Source organism: Puma concolor, chromosome A2 (genome assembly GCF_028749965.1).
Source record: "Puma concolor isolate L17-30 chromosome A2, mPumCon1.1.hap2, whole genome shotgun sequence".
Lineage (NCBI taxonomy): Eukaryota > Metazoa > Chordata > Mammalia > Carnivora > Felidae > Puma > Puma concolor.
In genome coordinates, this window is record NC_141668.1 from 24,089,676 (window position 1) to 24,107,033 (window position 17,358).

Here is a 17,358-nt window from a genome sequence, read left to right on the forward strand (position 1 = left end):
ACATTTCCATAGAAAATTTTCCAAATATTGAGGCTTAACATTTTTTTTTAATTTTTTTTTTTTTAACGTTTATTTATTTTTGAGACAGAGAGAGACAGAGCATGAACGGGGGAGGGTCAGAGAGAGAGGGAGGCACAGAATCTGAAACAGGCTCCAGGCTCTGAGCAGTCAGCACAGAGCCCGACGCGGGGCTCGAACTCACGGAGTGTGAGATCGTGACCTGAGCCGAAGTCGGCCACTTAACCGACTGAGCCACCCAGGCGCCCCGAGGCTTAACATTTTAAGGATAACATTAGAATAGTCAAACATTTAGAAAATGCATTCACTTGGAAAAGGTGTCTGGAGATATAAGGTACTCAGGACTTACCTTCTATCAACATTCCACACCAGGACTTCTGAAGGAATACAAGCCTACTGAAAACTCATTAGTTGGAAAAAACAAGTAAAATAAGTTTACTCATATGTTTTCCCAAAATCACCAATTAGGACTTCCCCATGCCAACATTTCCAAAAGTATTTGCATACTGCCACCATATAAATAGCTCATCGTTGAGTGGTGAGATTAGGGAGTTAATTTTCTTCACTATTACTATATTCTTTTTTTTTTTTTTTTTTGGTTGACAGAAAATGGGAAAACAAGAGGCCCAAAGGCAGACAAAAAATTTCCTTTATGTACAGATAATAAAATCATGCTGTAGACATTTTTACTCTAAAATGTATTTTTGAGGTCTCTTATGTTAAAAAGCATCATATAAAATATGCATTATAAAATATGTATTAGTATTAAATACATGTAAGAAGAGTAGTAGCTGCTCTAAAACCTACTGGAATTTTCACAAAAGTTGTTTATAAATTCCATAATATTTTGCAAAACATTTTTATTACACAAAACATTTTATCATACCATTACAGAAAAGTTTGGCTTGGAATTATAGGTAGAGCAGATGTTAATTGGCCATGCCCAGTGTTTCTGGAACAGTGACAGGACTTTCTTTGCCTCTGCAAATCACCCTAAACACACTTAGCACCTAGCTTCTCAGAGTGCCAAAGTGCTGCAAAATTCATACTTGACCTGGCCTGAATGTTAAGGTGGTTACTTATCTCATCAATAATAGCATTGAGGGGCACCTGGGTGGGCCAGCTGTTAAGCGTTCAACTCTTGGTACAGCTTAGGTCATGATCTCATGGTTCATGGGTTCAAGCCATGCACTGCGTTCCACACTGACAGTGTAGAGCCAGGCTCTCTCTGCCCCTCCCCGACTTGTGCACGCGCTCTCTCTCTCTCAAAATAAATTTTAAAAAATTAATAGTATTGATGAGATCAAGGTCATGAGTCTGACTGTTGTATGAACCAGTGTCATTTTTGTTCCAGAACCATAGCTGCATTTTTAGTCTCAGCTAGTTTTATCGTAAATGTGGGTCATCTTAAGGCCTCGAGGAAAGAATTTAAACTCACCACAACTACATGTGGGAGAAACAGAAACCATCAAAACACTCATTTAGAGAACTGTCTTTATATAACAAAGATTATTGGTAGGTGGAAGAACGGGGGGAACTACGGACACAAAACGTCAAGAAAGTCACAACTGAAAATATCAGCATAAAGCACTGAAATGGGTGGTTTCAAATGCTCACTGGAACGCTGTTGAAATTCTCAAGAATCTCTAAGAAAGCCCTACCACCGATCTCAAGAGCTCACTGAGAAGCTGCTGTGACTATCTACCCATATGTCTGGTTGCAACTGCCTTCTTGTAGGTAGAATATACTTCTCTGGCCCAATGTTAGGCTTGTCCATGTGAATTGTTTTTTGCCAGTGGAATGTGAGCAACTTGACTTATGCCACATCCAAGCACAAGCTTTAGGCACCCTCCAGGTCCTTGCATAGTATGGTTTGGTGATTCCTCCTGCCCTTTAGCATGAGAATAGTACTCCCAGGTAGGAGCTATTCCATGCCAGCTTCCTGCCAGGATGAGAAGAGTCAAGCAGAGCTGCAGCTGATCCCTGGACCCAGGAACAAGAAATAAGAGTCTGTCATAAGTCACTGAGATTTTGCAGTTGTTTGTATTAGTCTACCCCCAGGGAATACTACACAAGATTTTATATGTTCATCCTCTTTATGTATTATTCCTTTCTTATATCCATTTAAGGTTCTTTTGTCTTGAAGAATTAAAGACCAATTTTTAACTCCAGTTCAATTTCTTTTTATTAAAGTGCTTTAGTAGATAAACAATGTTAACAACAATTAACACAACTTTACTGAAACACTCACAAATAAAAATCCTCTATAAATCACTCAAATAATGTTCTTCTAAGTAGTAACAGTAATCACCATTAGAGGCTAGTTAATCTGAATTTATTCCTAACCACACACAAGGGTTCTCAGATTAGAAGATTCAAATCAGTTTAACATATGGGGCTGGCTATCAATACCCTGAATGCCATCCCAGCAAGTCAGCGAAAAAAATGTTGTGATTGGTAACTAATCACTTTTCTTGGTGTCTCAGTTTCTCCATCTGCACTGAGAATTAATCTTCCCTTAGAGAAGATTTGTAAAAAAAAAAGTATGAAATGTTAAAGCTTAGCATACTTATATGCCTCAGAAAGCATTCATGTGCATATTTTTAAAAGGGCAACTTATTTGTTCTTGACACAAATTAAATACTATATGGCTTTAAGAGAAATAGATTGATGACTGCTCTTTCCTTGAAAATTGTCTTTTCAGTTGAACCACACTAAAATAGATTAATAAGGTTCATATATGATATGCTCAGTAAATTATTTTGATTGCAGTAAGGATAGCTGTCCTATTTAGGTAAACTTTACAAATTATTTTAAGAAGTGTCATCCATTACTTAAACATTCTTCATGACCTTTCCATAAAAACAGAAAGCTGCTACCCTACAGCACAAAGAGGCGAAATCCAAGTTTTGGTTAGAATTCTGGTTTAGTTCCTTTGGATATCATTGGTAACTGTATCATGACTTCCAAATGAGACTGTGGTTGACAGAGTAAATAATCATATTTTTACTAGACCTCCGGTGCAATTTAAGTGGCCTGGTGCTATCATAAAAAAGATTCAGTAGTGTCCATATCAGTAGGGAGGGCATTTAAAATAAAAAAGCGTGAAAATATAGATAACATAACTGTGGGGACAGAAGAGAAATAAAATGATCCTGATTGAATCAGAAGCTTTTCTAAAAACCTTGTTTCTGTTGAGAAGTATGTGATTTTGCTGTAAAAGAAGTTTAAAGAGGTTGGTACATCAACCCCTATATTTTCAAAGAAATGTGCAATACTTTTAGATAGAAACAGTATTGCTAAATCTCCACATGACACTTTGGAACCACTAGCAGTAAAAAGGGAAAAAAAATCATTAATCAACATAGGAGATGAAAAATGGTAAGCTGTGATGCTCTTGCTATTCTATTCAATTAAAAAATAAATCGATCACGAGCACAAATGGACATGCCATCTCAATAAATAAAACCTCCTGTAGTTACTTGTCATTTTAAAAGTGAATTGGATGAAAAGGATAATTTTCTACAGTGTACTCCATCATTTGAAGACTGAAGTAGTTTCAGAAAAACATGATACATCCTTAGAGGAGGCCTATTTCATATTGGCTGTGGCAGAGCACTCCATGCACTATACAGGAATACACAAAAAGATAATTTCCAGATTCAACATAGATCTCTTTGGGAGTAGAGAAAAAACACTTTACACAATATACCTTACTATAACATGCAGTACTTAGGTAATAGTAAATCATCGTCCTCCACAAAGAAGGTGCAGGTGCTCTAAAATCATCTTTGAGATAATAATTTTAGAAAGAGGTGTCAAAATTTTAAATTTAAAATACAGACTTAATTTCAAAGTTGGTTTTGCCAAACCTCTCATAAGTCCTTGGAATCCAGCGTGAGCAAGAAGGAAATGTTCTCCCTATTTCATGACTTGCACCTCCCATTACCTATGATGAATATCATGAGTTAAATACCATAATAAACTTATTCTCATTCTTGGGGCCAGCAAAGGCTAGGCTGGTTCTAGGCAACACTAAAGCAGGGAGCGGTCCCACAAAAGAGCCTGTCCAGGACTGATCCAGCAGATTTTCAAGGCTACCTGGGCACCCAACTCACCCCAGGGCAGGTTGACCAATTTGTTGTGACTCAGGATCCTACCCATGCACTATCTCCAGGCCCAAAGCCCCAAGAATGGCCCTGCACTACACTGGATGTCCTTGGGCTAGGCCAGCTCTTCCCTAGACAAACACTCCCAGGGCTGGAAACAAAGGCCAAATGGGCAGGGTAGGCAGAGCACCATTTATTGGAGCCAACCCCCATCTATCATATGCTTTTTAAGAGCTCAGTCAGTGATTCTGGAGCAGCTCCTCCCAACAGATGGGCTGTGAAAACACCTCTCTCTCCAGCCAGAGCTCATATGAATAGTGGAAATCCTCAGGCAGATCCAACCTCTGCCCCAGCACACTCTGCAAGCAGTTATCCACAGGTGAAAATTCAGAGTCCTGGGGTTTGTCATACCGGCGGCTGTTAAAAGCCTCAATGTTGGCCCTCAAAGTGCATTCTTCTGCTTGGAAGTCCCATGGCCTGGCATCGATGTCTGTGTTGGGAAGAGAGGAAGAAAAACATGTATACAACTCAGGACACTGCTTCTCTTATCACAGAGCATGGTCTATGGAATAAGAACAATGAAACTGCTCAGAATTTCCTTTTTATGGGGGGCAGGCATTGTACAAAGTAAGTATATAACATTCTGCCACTTTGGTTTAAAAAATACTCTTGGGGGGGCGCCTGGGTGGTTCAGTCGGTTAAGTGTCCAACTTCAGCTCAGGTCATGATCTCACAGTTTATGGGTTCGAGCCCTGCGCTGGCAGCTCAGAGCCTGGAGCCTGGTTAGGATTCTGTGTCTCCCTCTCTCTCTGCTCCTCCTCCACTCATGCTCTGTCTCTTTCTCTCAAAAATAAAATAAACATTAAAAAAAATAAAATAAAATAAAATAAAATAAAAGATACTCTTGTACATGCAGAGACTATCTTTGGAAGGAGAGTCTAGAAACTGGTAACAGTGATTACCATAGAGAAGGAAATAAGGCCCCTGAGGGAGGTGAACTTTTTTTTTTTTTAACTGTACTTCCTTTTCATTATTTTACTTTCTCATCAGTTATGTGTATTATATTTTCCAAAATAGCAATTCAGTTCCTTTTACGGAGCTTTCCTAGGGGGATGAGAGTTTCCCATTTGAACGGAATCACCAGCTCTCAAGGAATGGAAAGAGGCAGGAAAGGGGTACAACAAGGAGAATCAGAATGGACCAATTATCGAAGACTTTACCTGATTCCCTGCGACCTCTGCCAGCATATGATAAATGTATGTGCCAGCTTCTGTTAAAATTATGACGTGAAAGCTTCCATGAAGATAAAAATAGAAAACAGATAATCTGCTATCTCTATTTATCCCACTCAGACACTTATTTCAGGGCTAGAGATACATCTTTTTCAGATCTCTTATGTCCCACATTCAATGGCTTATCTTTTTTCTTTTTTTTAAGATTTTATTTTTTAAGTAATCTCTAAACCCAATGTAGGGCTTGAACTTACACAACCTCAAGATCAAGAGTTGTACACTCTACTGACTGAGCCAGCCAGGCATCCCTTAATGGTTTATCTTTAAAGGAAGTACAGATTGGATTTGGGCTCGTGATGGCAGCAACAACAGACATGTCATTTGCAGGATAAAACATTTTCGTGTTTTAAAAATCTACAAAAATTTAAATAGTTAATTGTGTTTTATGTCTCATAGAAGTTGTATCCTGGCTTGTTATCCACTAATCATATATTTCCCTTAGTTCTCTGGGTTCTTTACTGCAGCATTCTCTAAAATTCAGACAGGTTACAAATCTCAGCAAATATAAGTCATAGTCATCTTACCAAAAACTCTTAAATACAATTAGGCAAATAATGGTCAAATCCCACTACAGCGAGTGTCAAAAGAATGAAAAAGCTCTCCAAAATAAATTCTTCCAAACTCTAGTCAATCTATCATATCTTGATAGTAAACCAGATGTTATACTGTCTCCTAACATGAGAGAATATGCAGTTCCCAATGTTACCTAGAATATATTATGGCTTAAAAGCTTTAAACTGAATCCATTGAAACTTCAGACCTAACTTTCAGTTTACAGATGATACCAGAGACAGATAGATAAGGTAAATGATGACACAAAGAAGCAAGAAATAAATCCAGAAGGTGGATATTCTGCAGGACAACTGGCCTAGTTCTTCAATTAGTCAGCATTATGGGAAAAAAAACCCGAAAACAAAACACGGCTAAATTTAACAAATAAAAAGAATTTTTAATTCTGAAATTGGACTTATTGGATAAAATGAAAATATACTGATATGGAAGAATTCTGAAATTGGACTTATTGGATAAAATGAAAATATACTGATATGGAAAGATGTAGATAATGTTAACTGAAAAAAGATGATAAAACAGCATGTATAAATTGCTTTCACTTGAGTAAAATGTGTGTGTGTGTGTGTGTGTGTGTGTATGTAAAAAAAAAAAAAAAGACCTGGAAGAATATCTAATAAGATGTTAACAGTGTCAATCTTTGGGTGGTACAAATAGGGCATAAATATTGTGATATAGTAAAGTTTTCTGACTTGTACTTTCAAACTGCTTTTTGTTATTTATGTATGTATGTATGTATACATGTATGTATGTATGTATGTAATTTATTGTCAAATTGGTTTCCATACAACACCCAGTGCTCATCCCAACAGGTGCCCTCAATGCCCATCACCCACTTTCCCCTCTCCCCCACTCCCCATCAACTCTCAGTTTGATCTCAGTATTTAACAGTCTCTTATGTTTTGCCTCCTTCCCTCTCTGTAACTTTTCTAACCCCCTTCCCCTACCCCCTGGTCTTCTGTTGAGTTTCTCAGGATCCACATGAGTGAAAACATATGGTATCTGTCTTTCTCTGCCTGACTTATTTCACTTAGCATAACACTTTCCAGTTCCATCCACGTTGCTACAAATGGCCAGATTTCATTCTTTCTCATTGCCAAGTAGTATTCCATTGTATATATAAACCACATCGTCTTTATCCATTCGTCAGTTGATGGACATTTAGGCTCTTTCCATAATTTGGCTATTGTTGAAAGTACTGCTATAAACATTGGGGTACAAGTGCCCCTATGCATCAGCACTCCTGTATCCCTTGGGCAAATTCCTAGCAGTGCTATTACTGGGTCATAGGGTAGCTCTATTTTTAATTTTTTGAGGAACCTCCACACTGTTTTCCAGAGCGGCTGCACCAGTTTGTATTCCCACCAACAGTGCAAGAGGGTTCCCATTTCTCCACATCTTCTCCAGCATCTATAGTCTCCTGATTTGTTCATTTAGCCACTCTGACCGGCGTGAGGTGGTATCTCAGTGTGGTCAAACTGCTTTTTAAAAAAAGTTTATTTATTTAAGTACTCTCTACATCCAACACGGGGCTCACACCTACAACTCTGAAATCAAGAGTTGCATGCTCTCCCGACTAAGCCAGCCAGGTGTCACTCTAACTGCTTTTTAATAATAAAAGGTTATTTTAATTTTAGAAATCTTGTGGAGAAACCTGTCATTTAAAGGAATGTTTTAAAAAGGGGTAATTATCTCTTAATTTACTTGTTTCATAAAATGGAATTTTTTAAAGTAAACTCTACCCCCAACATGGGGCTTGAACTCATAACCCCAAGATCACTAGTTGCATGCTCCACTGACTGACCCAGCCAGACACCCCTATAATATGGATTTTTATAGTTAATATGGGACCAGGGTACATGCTATTTGGGGCAGTACCTTAAAGTTTGTTATATCAGCCCCTGACTATAATCACACATTTTCTCATCCAAAATATGTAACAATTCATACCAAAAGGGTACAGATACACATTTGTTTAGTTTTGTTTAAACTCTGGGCAACTCCTGGAGGTCAAAAGCTCTAAGAATACTCACCATTCCCATAAGCCCAGTCATCATTCATGCGGTGGCGTACTTTCTGGTAGATGGCCGACATGGTTTTCATGTTGCTTTTTCTCCACTGGCGCCCCAAGTACTTGGTCTGTATTTTTAGCAGCTTCAGAACATAAAGTTGCAGCATGGCCTGTTTGACCTTGAGGGCCCGCTTTAAGATTGGAGCTGATTTGAATACCACCAGCATCTACCAATTTAAAGAAGGGTGGGAGTGAAGAGAGGCAGATAAGGATCTAAAGTTTCTTGGAGCTCCAACTCACAGACAATCCTTTTTTTTTAATGTTTATTTTTGGGATGGAGAGAGAGAGACAGAGCATGAGTGGGGAAAGAGCAGAGAGGGAGACACAGAATCTGAAGCAGGCTCCAGGCTCTGAGCTGTCAGCACAGACCTTGATGTGGGGCTCAAACCCATGAACTGTGAGATCATGCCCTGAGCCAAAGTCGGACATTTAACCATCTGAGCCACCCAGGCACCCCAACTCACAAATTAAGCCAAGCCTGCTGGCCTCAATACTCCAGGGAGCTTTTGGGAATCTATGGTCCAGGTTCTCTTTACATTTAGTCTTTAAGAATATAGAGGAATCACTCCATTTATATGTCACAATTCAAAGTTTCTAATATTCAAAGTACATGATATAAAGAGCAAAATAATTCTGTCAGCCACACGTCCCATTTCTACTGTTACAATTTCTCAAGAATCTTCTGGATACATAATTCTTTGTACACATACATTATTTTTATTAACAAAAACAACAGCTAGCTACATAACCTGTCATATTGTTCCATACCTTGCTTTTTATTTAACAATAGATCTTGAAAATTGTTACACATCGGTATAGAATTGCCTCGTTCTTTTTTCCTGCCTCATTCTTTTTAATGGTTATATAATATTTTATTATAAGGATGTACCAACACTATTTATCCAGTTGGTCCTGTATTAATAAGCTTTAGGTCATTTCCAATCTTTCATAATTCATGCTGCAATGAATAATCTTAAGACTTGCATCATTTGGGATGTGTGATTATAATCCAAATAACAATGTTAACTTTCCAACCAGAGCTGCTCTGGGGGAGGGTCCATATTCAGCTCCTTATAAAGAAATAGACTGGTGAATAATTATCTCATATAGAATAAGTGCCCAGAATTGGGAGGTGTTCACCTTATGTGGCATTTAGTGCCTATCTATAGAGTTCACAAAGCAGGAAGTCCATAAATATTTACAATTTAAAAAATTCAGTCAGATAGGCACCTCCATGATCTGAAGCCCCACTCACCATGGTTCTGGAATGCTTCCATTTGGTCAGTTTATTGAGCAGCCTCAGAAGGTTGATGCAGGAAAAGAGGTTCCTCCAGCAGAACTGGTTGTTGTCTCCAGCTTCCTGTAATAAGGCAGACCCCCCATTGTGTCAACACCTACAAGGCTTTCATTCCCACAGAAACCTGGAAGTCACAGTTGGTCAGTTTAGGTGAGGCTTTCCTTATGAAATGCTACCTCCTCATCATTCTGCTCTTCACACACTAAGGCCTCAAAGCATGAAATACCCTTCATCTGAAAACACACGGCTGCCAATCCTGGAAGACTGTACCTAGAGCAAGAATTGGTTAGAAAGAGGACACATGAACATAGGAACTTCACTCAAGCCAGCCTTCTTGTGTAACTTTCTGTTTTAGAATCAGAAAAGAGATGATAGAATTTTACCTCCATATACTTTGCACTTATATAAGCTGTATTTGTAACTGCTAGGACTTATTCTGGTAGATTTCTTTCTCTCTTTCTCTTTTTTTAAGTAGGCTCTCTGCCCAACACGGGGTTAGAACTCATGATGCCAATATCAAGAGTCACATGCTCTATTAACTGAACCAGCCAGGTGCCCCTATTCTGGTAGATTTCAAACTATTTTTGGATGGATCTGATATTCATTATGATTGAATTTCTTTAATCACCCCACCCTCCTTTATCAAACCCCATTGCAGTAAATAGCTTGATTCTCCAGCACGGAAGCAAAAATGGCAGATGGTTAATTCTAACCAGGTGTTTCTCTTAACATGTTTATTGATAGCTTGTGAGCACCCAACCAGAGATAACAGATGGATGTCAGATTAGAAACAGGTATCTACTCACAGAAACATCTTTCAGGGACAAAAATAAGAGTGCTTCTGGATTTGGGGGCTGTAAATATACTGGTGTCAGAAGTTATATAAATCAATGAGTATGCATGGTGGCCAAACTAACATCTTGGAAATTATTCATGTCTACAAATTGATAGGAGAAAGTAGGAGTAGGAGATGATGTGTAGAAGTGAGCTGTCGTCTGAAGAATGGAAAATTATCCTCTGCTGCTTTCCCAAATTAATCTGAAGCAAGCAAGATAGGCATACATCCAATGTGGAACAAACCTCCAGGAATTTTGAGAGTATTAGAATCTAATACTAGATTCTAATAAATAAGACTAAGGGTCAAAAAGTTTCATAGAAACTTTTTAGAAATATTATTTAAAAATAATGTTCTCTTTTCTGTAGTAAATGTTCAATATTGTGTTTCGAACTAGTCCCCGGAGAACCATCTGTTTCCTTCTAAGAGAAACTTCTATGGGAGTTTCCATTCTAGTGCATCAGCTAGTCAGCTTGCCCAAAACAGATAGGTTCTACAGATGTTCCATCTTGTGTGGTTAACAGAGGAATGGACTCTTAAATGTTTATTTATTTTTTTAAAGAAGCAAGGGAAACAGAGAACATATGGGAGAGACTAAGTATATCTCCACTGTAAGCTTCCTTTATCTTGATTTCTAATATGCTAGCATAAAAAGCCTTGCATTCCTTAGCACCTCAAAATATAATACGGGGGGTGCTTGACTGGCTCAGTCAGTAGAGCATGTGACTCTTGATCTTGGGGTCTGAGTTCAAGTCGCACATTGGACATAGAGCTCATGTTAAAACAAAATAAAACAAAAGTATGGGAGTAGGGGAGTGGCCTCGTAGAAGCAGCATTGGAATAGACACACTAGGACACCTGGATTATGGCTTTGGCCTTGGCTGTATGACGGTAGATAAATCATTTCCCTGCTTCTTGTAAGAGGCTGAACTAGATCATCTTTAAGATTCTTCCACCTCTGGGGCGCCTGGGTGACTCAGTCGGTTAAGCATCCGACTTCGGCTCAGGTCATGATCACAGAGTTCGTGGTTCAAGCCCCACATCAGGCTCTGTGCTGACAGCTCAGAGCCTGAAGCCTGCTTCAGCTTTTGTGTCTCCCTCTCTCTCTGCCCCTCCCCTGCTCATGCTCTGTCTCTCAAGTAAATGAAAACATTAAAAAAAAAAAAAAAGATTCTTTCACCTCTGATCATTCAATAACCCTGTGATTTACTCTGACTTTCTCCACTTGGCTCAAAAGTGAAGTTTTAAATGAAAGTAAGCTGATCGTGGCTGCCTTTTCCTCAAAGCTCACTCTCAAGAGTCCCAGGAAAGACATCTCAGTTCCCTCCTGAAGATAGTCTCATCTGCCCAGGGCCTTGCTCTTTTCTTTCTGATAATACTTCCCCACTGACTAAAACCAGCCTCACTTCCTGCATCACCAGATGCTGCCTGAAGTGGGCACTGAAAGAACACATGCTAGTCAAAGGCTCTCTCAGGACAGCCGCTCCCAGGCTTGGTGTCTGTTGGCAGCAGCAGGCTCTACATGAAGCCCTGCTCAAGCCTTCTGCCTTGTTCCAACCTAACAGACAATAATTTTCCAGCAGACCTTTAGTTCCATGGGGTGTCTTTTCAGATTTGCCAGACATGAGGGATTTTTTATTTATTTATGTTCACTCAAGGCAAATCACCTTCTTTCTCTTTTTTGGGGAGGGCAGGACTCAGCATATTGATTAAGATGTATACTTTTGTAGGGAGATATATATTGTGAACAGCAGCACTTGGTCATATTCTCTTGTTTCTGATACTTCACACTATCCAAAGCAAGACCTTAACTCACCTTCTACCAGCGAAAGTTAAAAAAGAAAACATATGCCCATGTTTCAGTAGCATAAGCATATGTTTACAAAAATAATTCCACTTAGACTTGTACCCAAAATAATAAAATGCCTAGGAATAAACCTAACCAAAGAAGTGAAAGACCTGTACTCTGAAAACTATAGAACACTGATGAAAGAAACTAAAGAGGACCAAAGAAATGGAAAGGCATTCCATGCTCATGGATTGAAAAAAAAAAGTATTATTAAAATGGCCATACTACCCAAAGCAATCTACGGATGCAATGCAATCCCCAACAAAATACCAACAGCATTTTTCACAGAACTAGAACAAACAACCCTAAAATTTGTATGGAACCGCAGAAGACCCTGAATAGCAAAGCAATCTTGAAAGAGAAAAAACTGGAGGTATCACAATTCCAGACTTCAAGTTATATAACAAAGTGGTAGTCATCAAAACAGTATGGTACTGGCACAAAAACACACAGATCAATAGAACAGAATAGAAAATCCAGAAATAAATCCACAATTAAATGGTCAATTAATTTTTTTTTGGTCAATTAATTTTTGACAAAGGAGGAAAGAATATACATTGAGAAAAAGACAGTTTCTTCAACAAATGGTGCTGGGAAAACTGGACAGCTACAGGCAAAAAAATAAAACTGGACCACTTTCTTTTACCATACAGAAAAATAGGCTCAAAATGGATAAAAGACCTACATGTGAGACCTGAAACCATAAGAATCCTAGAAGAGAGGACAGGCAGTAATTTCTCTGACATTGGCGGTAGCACTATTTTTCAAGATCTGTCTTCTGAGGCAAGAGCAACAGAAGCAAAAATAAACTATTGGGACTACATTAAAATAAAAAGCTTCGGGGCGCCTGGGTGGCGCAGTCGGTTAAGCGTCTGACTTCAGCCAGGTCACGATCTCGCGGTCCGGGAGTTCGAGCCCCGCGTCAGGCTCTGGGCTGATGGCTCAGAGCCTGGAGCCTGTTTCCGATTCTGTGTCTCCCTCTCTCTCTGCCCCTCCCCCGTTCATGCTCTGTCTCTCTCTCTATCCCAAAAATAAATAAATGTTGAAAAAAAAATTAAAATAAAAAGCTTCTGCACAGCGAAGAAAACAATCAACAAAACTAAAAGGCAACCTATGGAATGGGAGAAGATATTTGCAAATGACATGTCTGATAAAGGGTTAGTACCCCAAATATATAAAGAACTGATACAACTCAACCCCCAAAAGACAAATACAATTAAAAAATGGGCTAAAGACATGAACAGACATTTCTTCAAAGAAGACGTATAGCTGGCAACAGACACATGAAAAGATGCTCAATATCACTTATCATCAGGGAAATGTAAATCAAAACTAAAATGAGAGATCACCTCATACCTGTCAGAATGGCCAAAACAAAAAACATAAGAAACAACGAATGTTGGCAAGGATGTGTAGAAAAAGGAACTCTCTTACACTGTTGGTAAGAATGCAAACTGGTTCCTCAAAAAGTTAGAAACAGAACTACCCTATGATACAGTAATCATACTATGTGGTATTTACCCCCAAAATACAAAAACACTAATTCAAAGGGATACATGCACCCCTATGTTTACTGAAGCATTACTTACAATAGCCAAGATATAGAAGCAGCACAAGTGTCCATCCATAGATAAATGGCTAAAGAAGATGGGGTGTATATATATATATATATATATATATATATATATATATATATATATATATATATATAAAATGGATTATTTTTCAGCCATAAAAAAGAATGAAATCTTGCCATTTGAAACAACATGGATGGAGTTAGACAGTATAATGCTAAGTGAAATAAATTAGAGAAAGACAAATACCATACGATTTCACTCATAAGTGGAATTTAAGAAACAAAATGAATGAGCAAAGGAAAAAAGAGAAAGACAAACTAAGAGACTCTTAAGTATAGAGAACAAACTGAAAGTTACCAGAGGGGAGGTGGTGGGGGAAATGGGTGAAATAGATGATGGAGATTAAGAGTACACTTATCATGATTAACACTGAGTAATGCGTAGAATTACTAAATCACTATATTGTACACCTGAAATTAAAACCAAAAACAACTAAAAAATTTTACTTACATACACCTGAGGTCTAAAAATTCAGTTCAGGGATCACATCCTACCCTTTCATAGCATCTCGAAGGCACTACAAAGATTCTGTTCTCAAGATCCATCTTAGCCCAGCTGACTGAGCCAAGCCAAATAAAAACAGAGGCTTACGCCAGTTATGTGGATAATTAACTCAAAAGACTGCTGAAAGAACAGAGTGTTTCTTCCTTTTGTACTGAGGAAATCAAATTGGTTGGAATCTGAGCACTAAAAGAGACTCAGCTTTTAGACTTGGCTAAGTCTAGTCCAATTCTGTCATCCACAGAAGCAAAACCTGAGGCTCAGGGAAAGGAAGGGCTTGCTTAAGTTCACATAAGTGCCCCAACCAGAGCTTGAACCTCTATCTCCGGTAACTGATTGAATTATAACACTATTTACAGTTCATCTTTATTTACTGTTCTTTATTTACTGTTCATCTTCTGGTTGCCCTTCTGGAATCCTAGACACAGAAGATGATTCCTGAGAGAAAATTTGATTTGATCCCCTGCTTTCTCAGCTTCTTCAAAACCTAATGGTAAAGACACTTTCTTAAGTCCTCTTATAATCATTATTTCAAACAAGCCTAATAGTTTCCAGAAACAACAACAACAGCAACAACAACAATAACAATAACGACAATAATTAGGTTTCCAGTTGTAAAGGGGAACATCTGACTGAGTTCGGTCAGTCTATGATCAGACTGAACCTTTGAAGTACTGCTAGGGGCACCTGGCTGGCTCAGTCCAAAGAGCATGCAACTCTTGATCTCAGGGTTGTGAGTTCGAGCCCCATGTTGGGGGTAGAGATTACTTAAATAAATAAATAAATAAATAAATAAATAAATAAATAAATAAAAACTTAAAAAAAAAACAAAGAAGTACTGCTAAGTGTTAAATCTAATACATCACAAACCTTCTCAGCTTATTAAAGTCCCTAGTGATGATTCTTATTTTCAGATTGATAACCAGCTTTTCAGTGAAAATCAGAGTTTCTAATATTAACTTGGTTGTTATGTAATGACTCCATGGGAGTTTCATAGTCCAGGAAAAGTTTATGTTCACCTAATGGCCCAATCTCTTCCTTTTACAGATGGAACTTCTACAACCTACAACCTACTTGATCAAGGTAACTTAGAGCTGTAGTTCTGTCTGCCTATTCTATATTACAAACTAGTCTATTTCTTTGCTTTGGGCTTCAGGTGTTCCAAGCCATGTCAGTCTTGCATTTATTTGAACCTATTTGAAAAAAAAAAAAACATTTGCTAGGTTTTAACCCTTAATTATTGTAAATTCACAATAATAACCATTTCTCGGGAAATGATTTTTTATTCATTCCGTTATTGTGGTTCACACAACTGAAAATGAATTCATATTTCTAGCTTAGAACTTCTTCCCTACCCCTCCCCCCAAAAAAAGGAATTTCTTTTCCCAATCACTATAGAAGAATCCCCTTATCATATGGATTTCTGACAGTTAAGGCACTGCTTGATTAAGGACCTAGATATCATAAAAGAGAGCTGTAATTCTTAAGTGGTATGAGTAAAAAAAGGAGGAAGGAGAAGAGAAAATGTCAAAATCATTTGGGGAGCTTTAGCAAAACAAACTATTATTCGCACCCTGGAGAGGGATCTGCACATTTGAATTTGAAAACTCATTCCATAGATTCTAATCTCATACCCATAACGGAAATGCTGTTTTAACAAGAAAAATGATAACATGGTAAAAAAAAAACATTTATCCATGGTTCTTCCTCTATCCTCTATATAAATATACCTCATAGAAAATTGGATATTCACCTTACGATGTGTTTGCATTATATCTAGAACAAAGAACAATAATGCTAAAGGCAATTGTGGTTTTAAATAGTGATGGTCACAAATCATTGGTTAAATAATGTCTGAAATGAATGTTAGAGACCTTAATACTTGAACATGATTATATTCCAATAAGAAAATAAAAACTAAAAACACAACAACAAAAATCTTCTGGGATATCTAAAAATATCTGGATTAGGAAGTTATAAAAACAAAATTTAATAAGGATAGATGAAAGGATCAGGTACATAAATTTAAGTGATATGAACATAATTTTAATTTTTCTTTTTAACGTTTATTTATTTTTGGGACAGAGAGAGACAGAGCATGAACGGGGGAGGAGCAGAGAGAGGGAGACACAGAATCCGAAACAGGCTCCAGGCTCTGAGCAGTCAGCACAGAGTCTGATGCGGGGCTTGAACTCACATACTGCGAGATTGTGACCTGAGCCGAAGTCGGACGCTTAACCGACTGAGCCACCCAGGCGCCCCTGAACATAATTTTATAGATCTTTCTGAATGTATGTCAAACCCAAATTTGAGGAATTTGCAATGAACTACCTTTTAAAAATTAACTTAATAATTTTATTTACATATATCTAAAAGGAAATACCAAATGTTTCTTTGCAAGTGGCTAAGTCACGTAAATTCTGACCCACTATTTTGGCTCTACCCGGACAATACTTCATCACTCCACCCATTTCCTCATCAGTAAAGGATGCGATTCGGCAAGATATTGAGAAACCTCTAGCTCTGATACTCAGGGATTCCACATATACTACTTCTTCTCATTCCTCCATCCTTAATCTATAGGCCTACCTGAACATCTACATTGTTCAAAATATGCCCTTCTTTGTATGTGATGCTGGTGTTATTAAATCACTTTCTGTAGAAAAACAACAAGCATTTTGAACTGAGTTGGCTTGGCAGCAGTGACAATGGATTTACACAGAACTTGCCACATTTTTGGGGCCCAAATATCTGTCAAATAGGAGAGGAAAGGAGGAAGGGGTGTAATCTGTATGATTTCTCTTTAGGGCCAACAGACCACAAAGAAAGCTGACCTACAAACTTACCATTGTTTCAACATACTCTAAAGCAGTGATGTTTCTAAACTTTTTATTGCACATATCTCTCAGTAAATAATTTTTGTGTGCAATCCTAAATATACATGTTTGCTTATAAGTTAGAAATACATTATTGTAATAACATTATGTATGTTCTAATATATACATAAATATGGAAAAAGATGTTAATACATAAAAGATCAAAATATTCCATCCCCCAAAGCATCATCTTGCTCACTCTACTTTTTATACCACTGCCCCAAATAACCATTCAAATGATGAGTATTCTACAATACTTGCTGAAGCCATATCACTGACTTTTCTAGCAACCTATCTTCCACA

At 37.9% G+C, this 17,358-nt stretch overlaps 1 protein-coding gene across 2 annotated transcripts in view; it reads right to left on the reverse strand.

Annotated features, from left to right (window-relative positions):
- Positions 1-2,185: 2,185 nt before the first annotated feature.
- STRIP2 (striatin interacting protein 2) overlaps positions 2,186-17,358 on the reverse strand; it is a 48,380-nt gene continuing 33,207 nt past the window's right edge. For both annotated transcript variants that reach the window (XM_086690468.1, XM_025929656.2), the window contains 3 exons: positions 9,316-9,420; positions 8,023-8,227; positions 2,186-4,617 (listed from right to left, as the gene is read on the reverse strand). In XM_086690468.1, the coding sequence (XP_086546594.1) occupies positions 4,367-4,617; positions 8,023-8,227; positions 9,316-9,420 (561 nt within the window). In that variant the 3' untranslated portion in view covers positions 2,186-4,366. The remainder of the gene's footprint in view (positions 4,618-8,022; positions 8,228-9,315; positions 9,421-17,358) is intronic.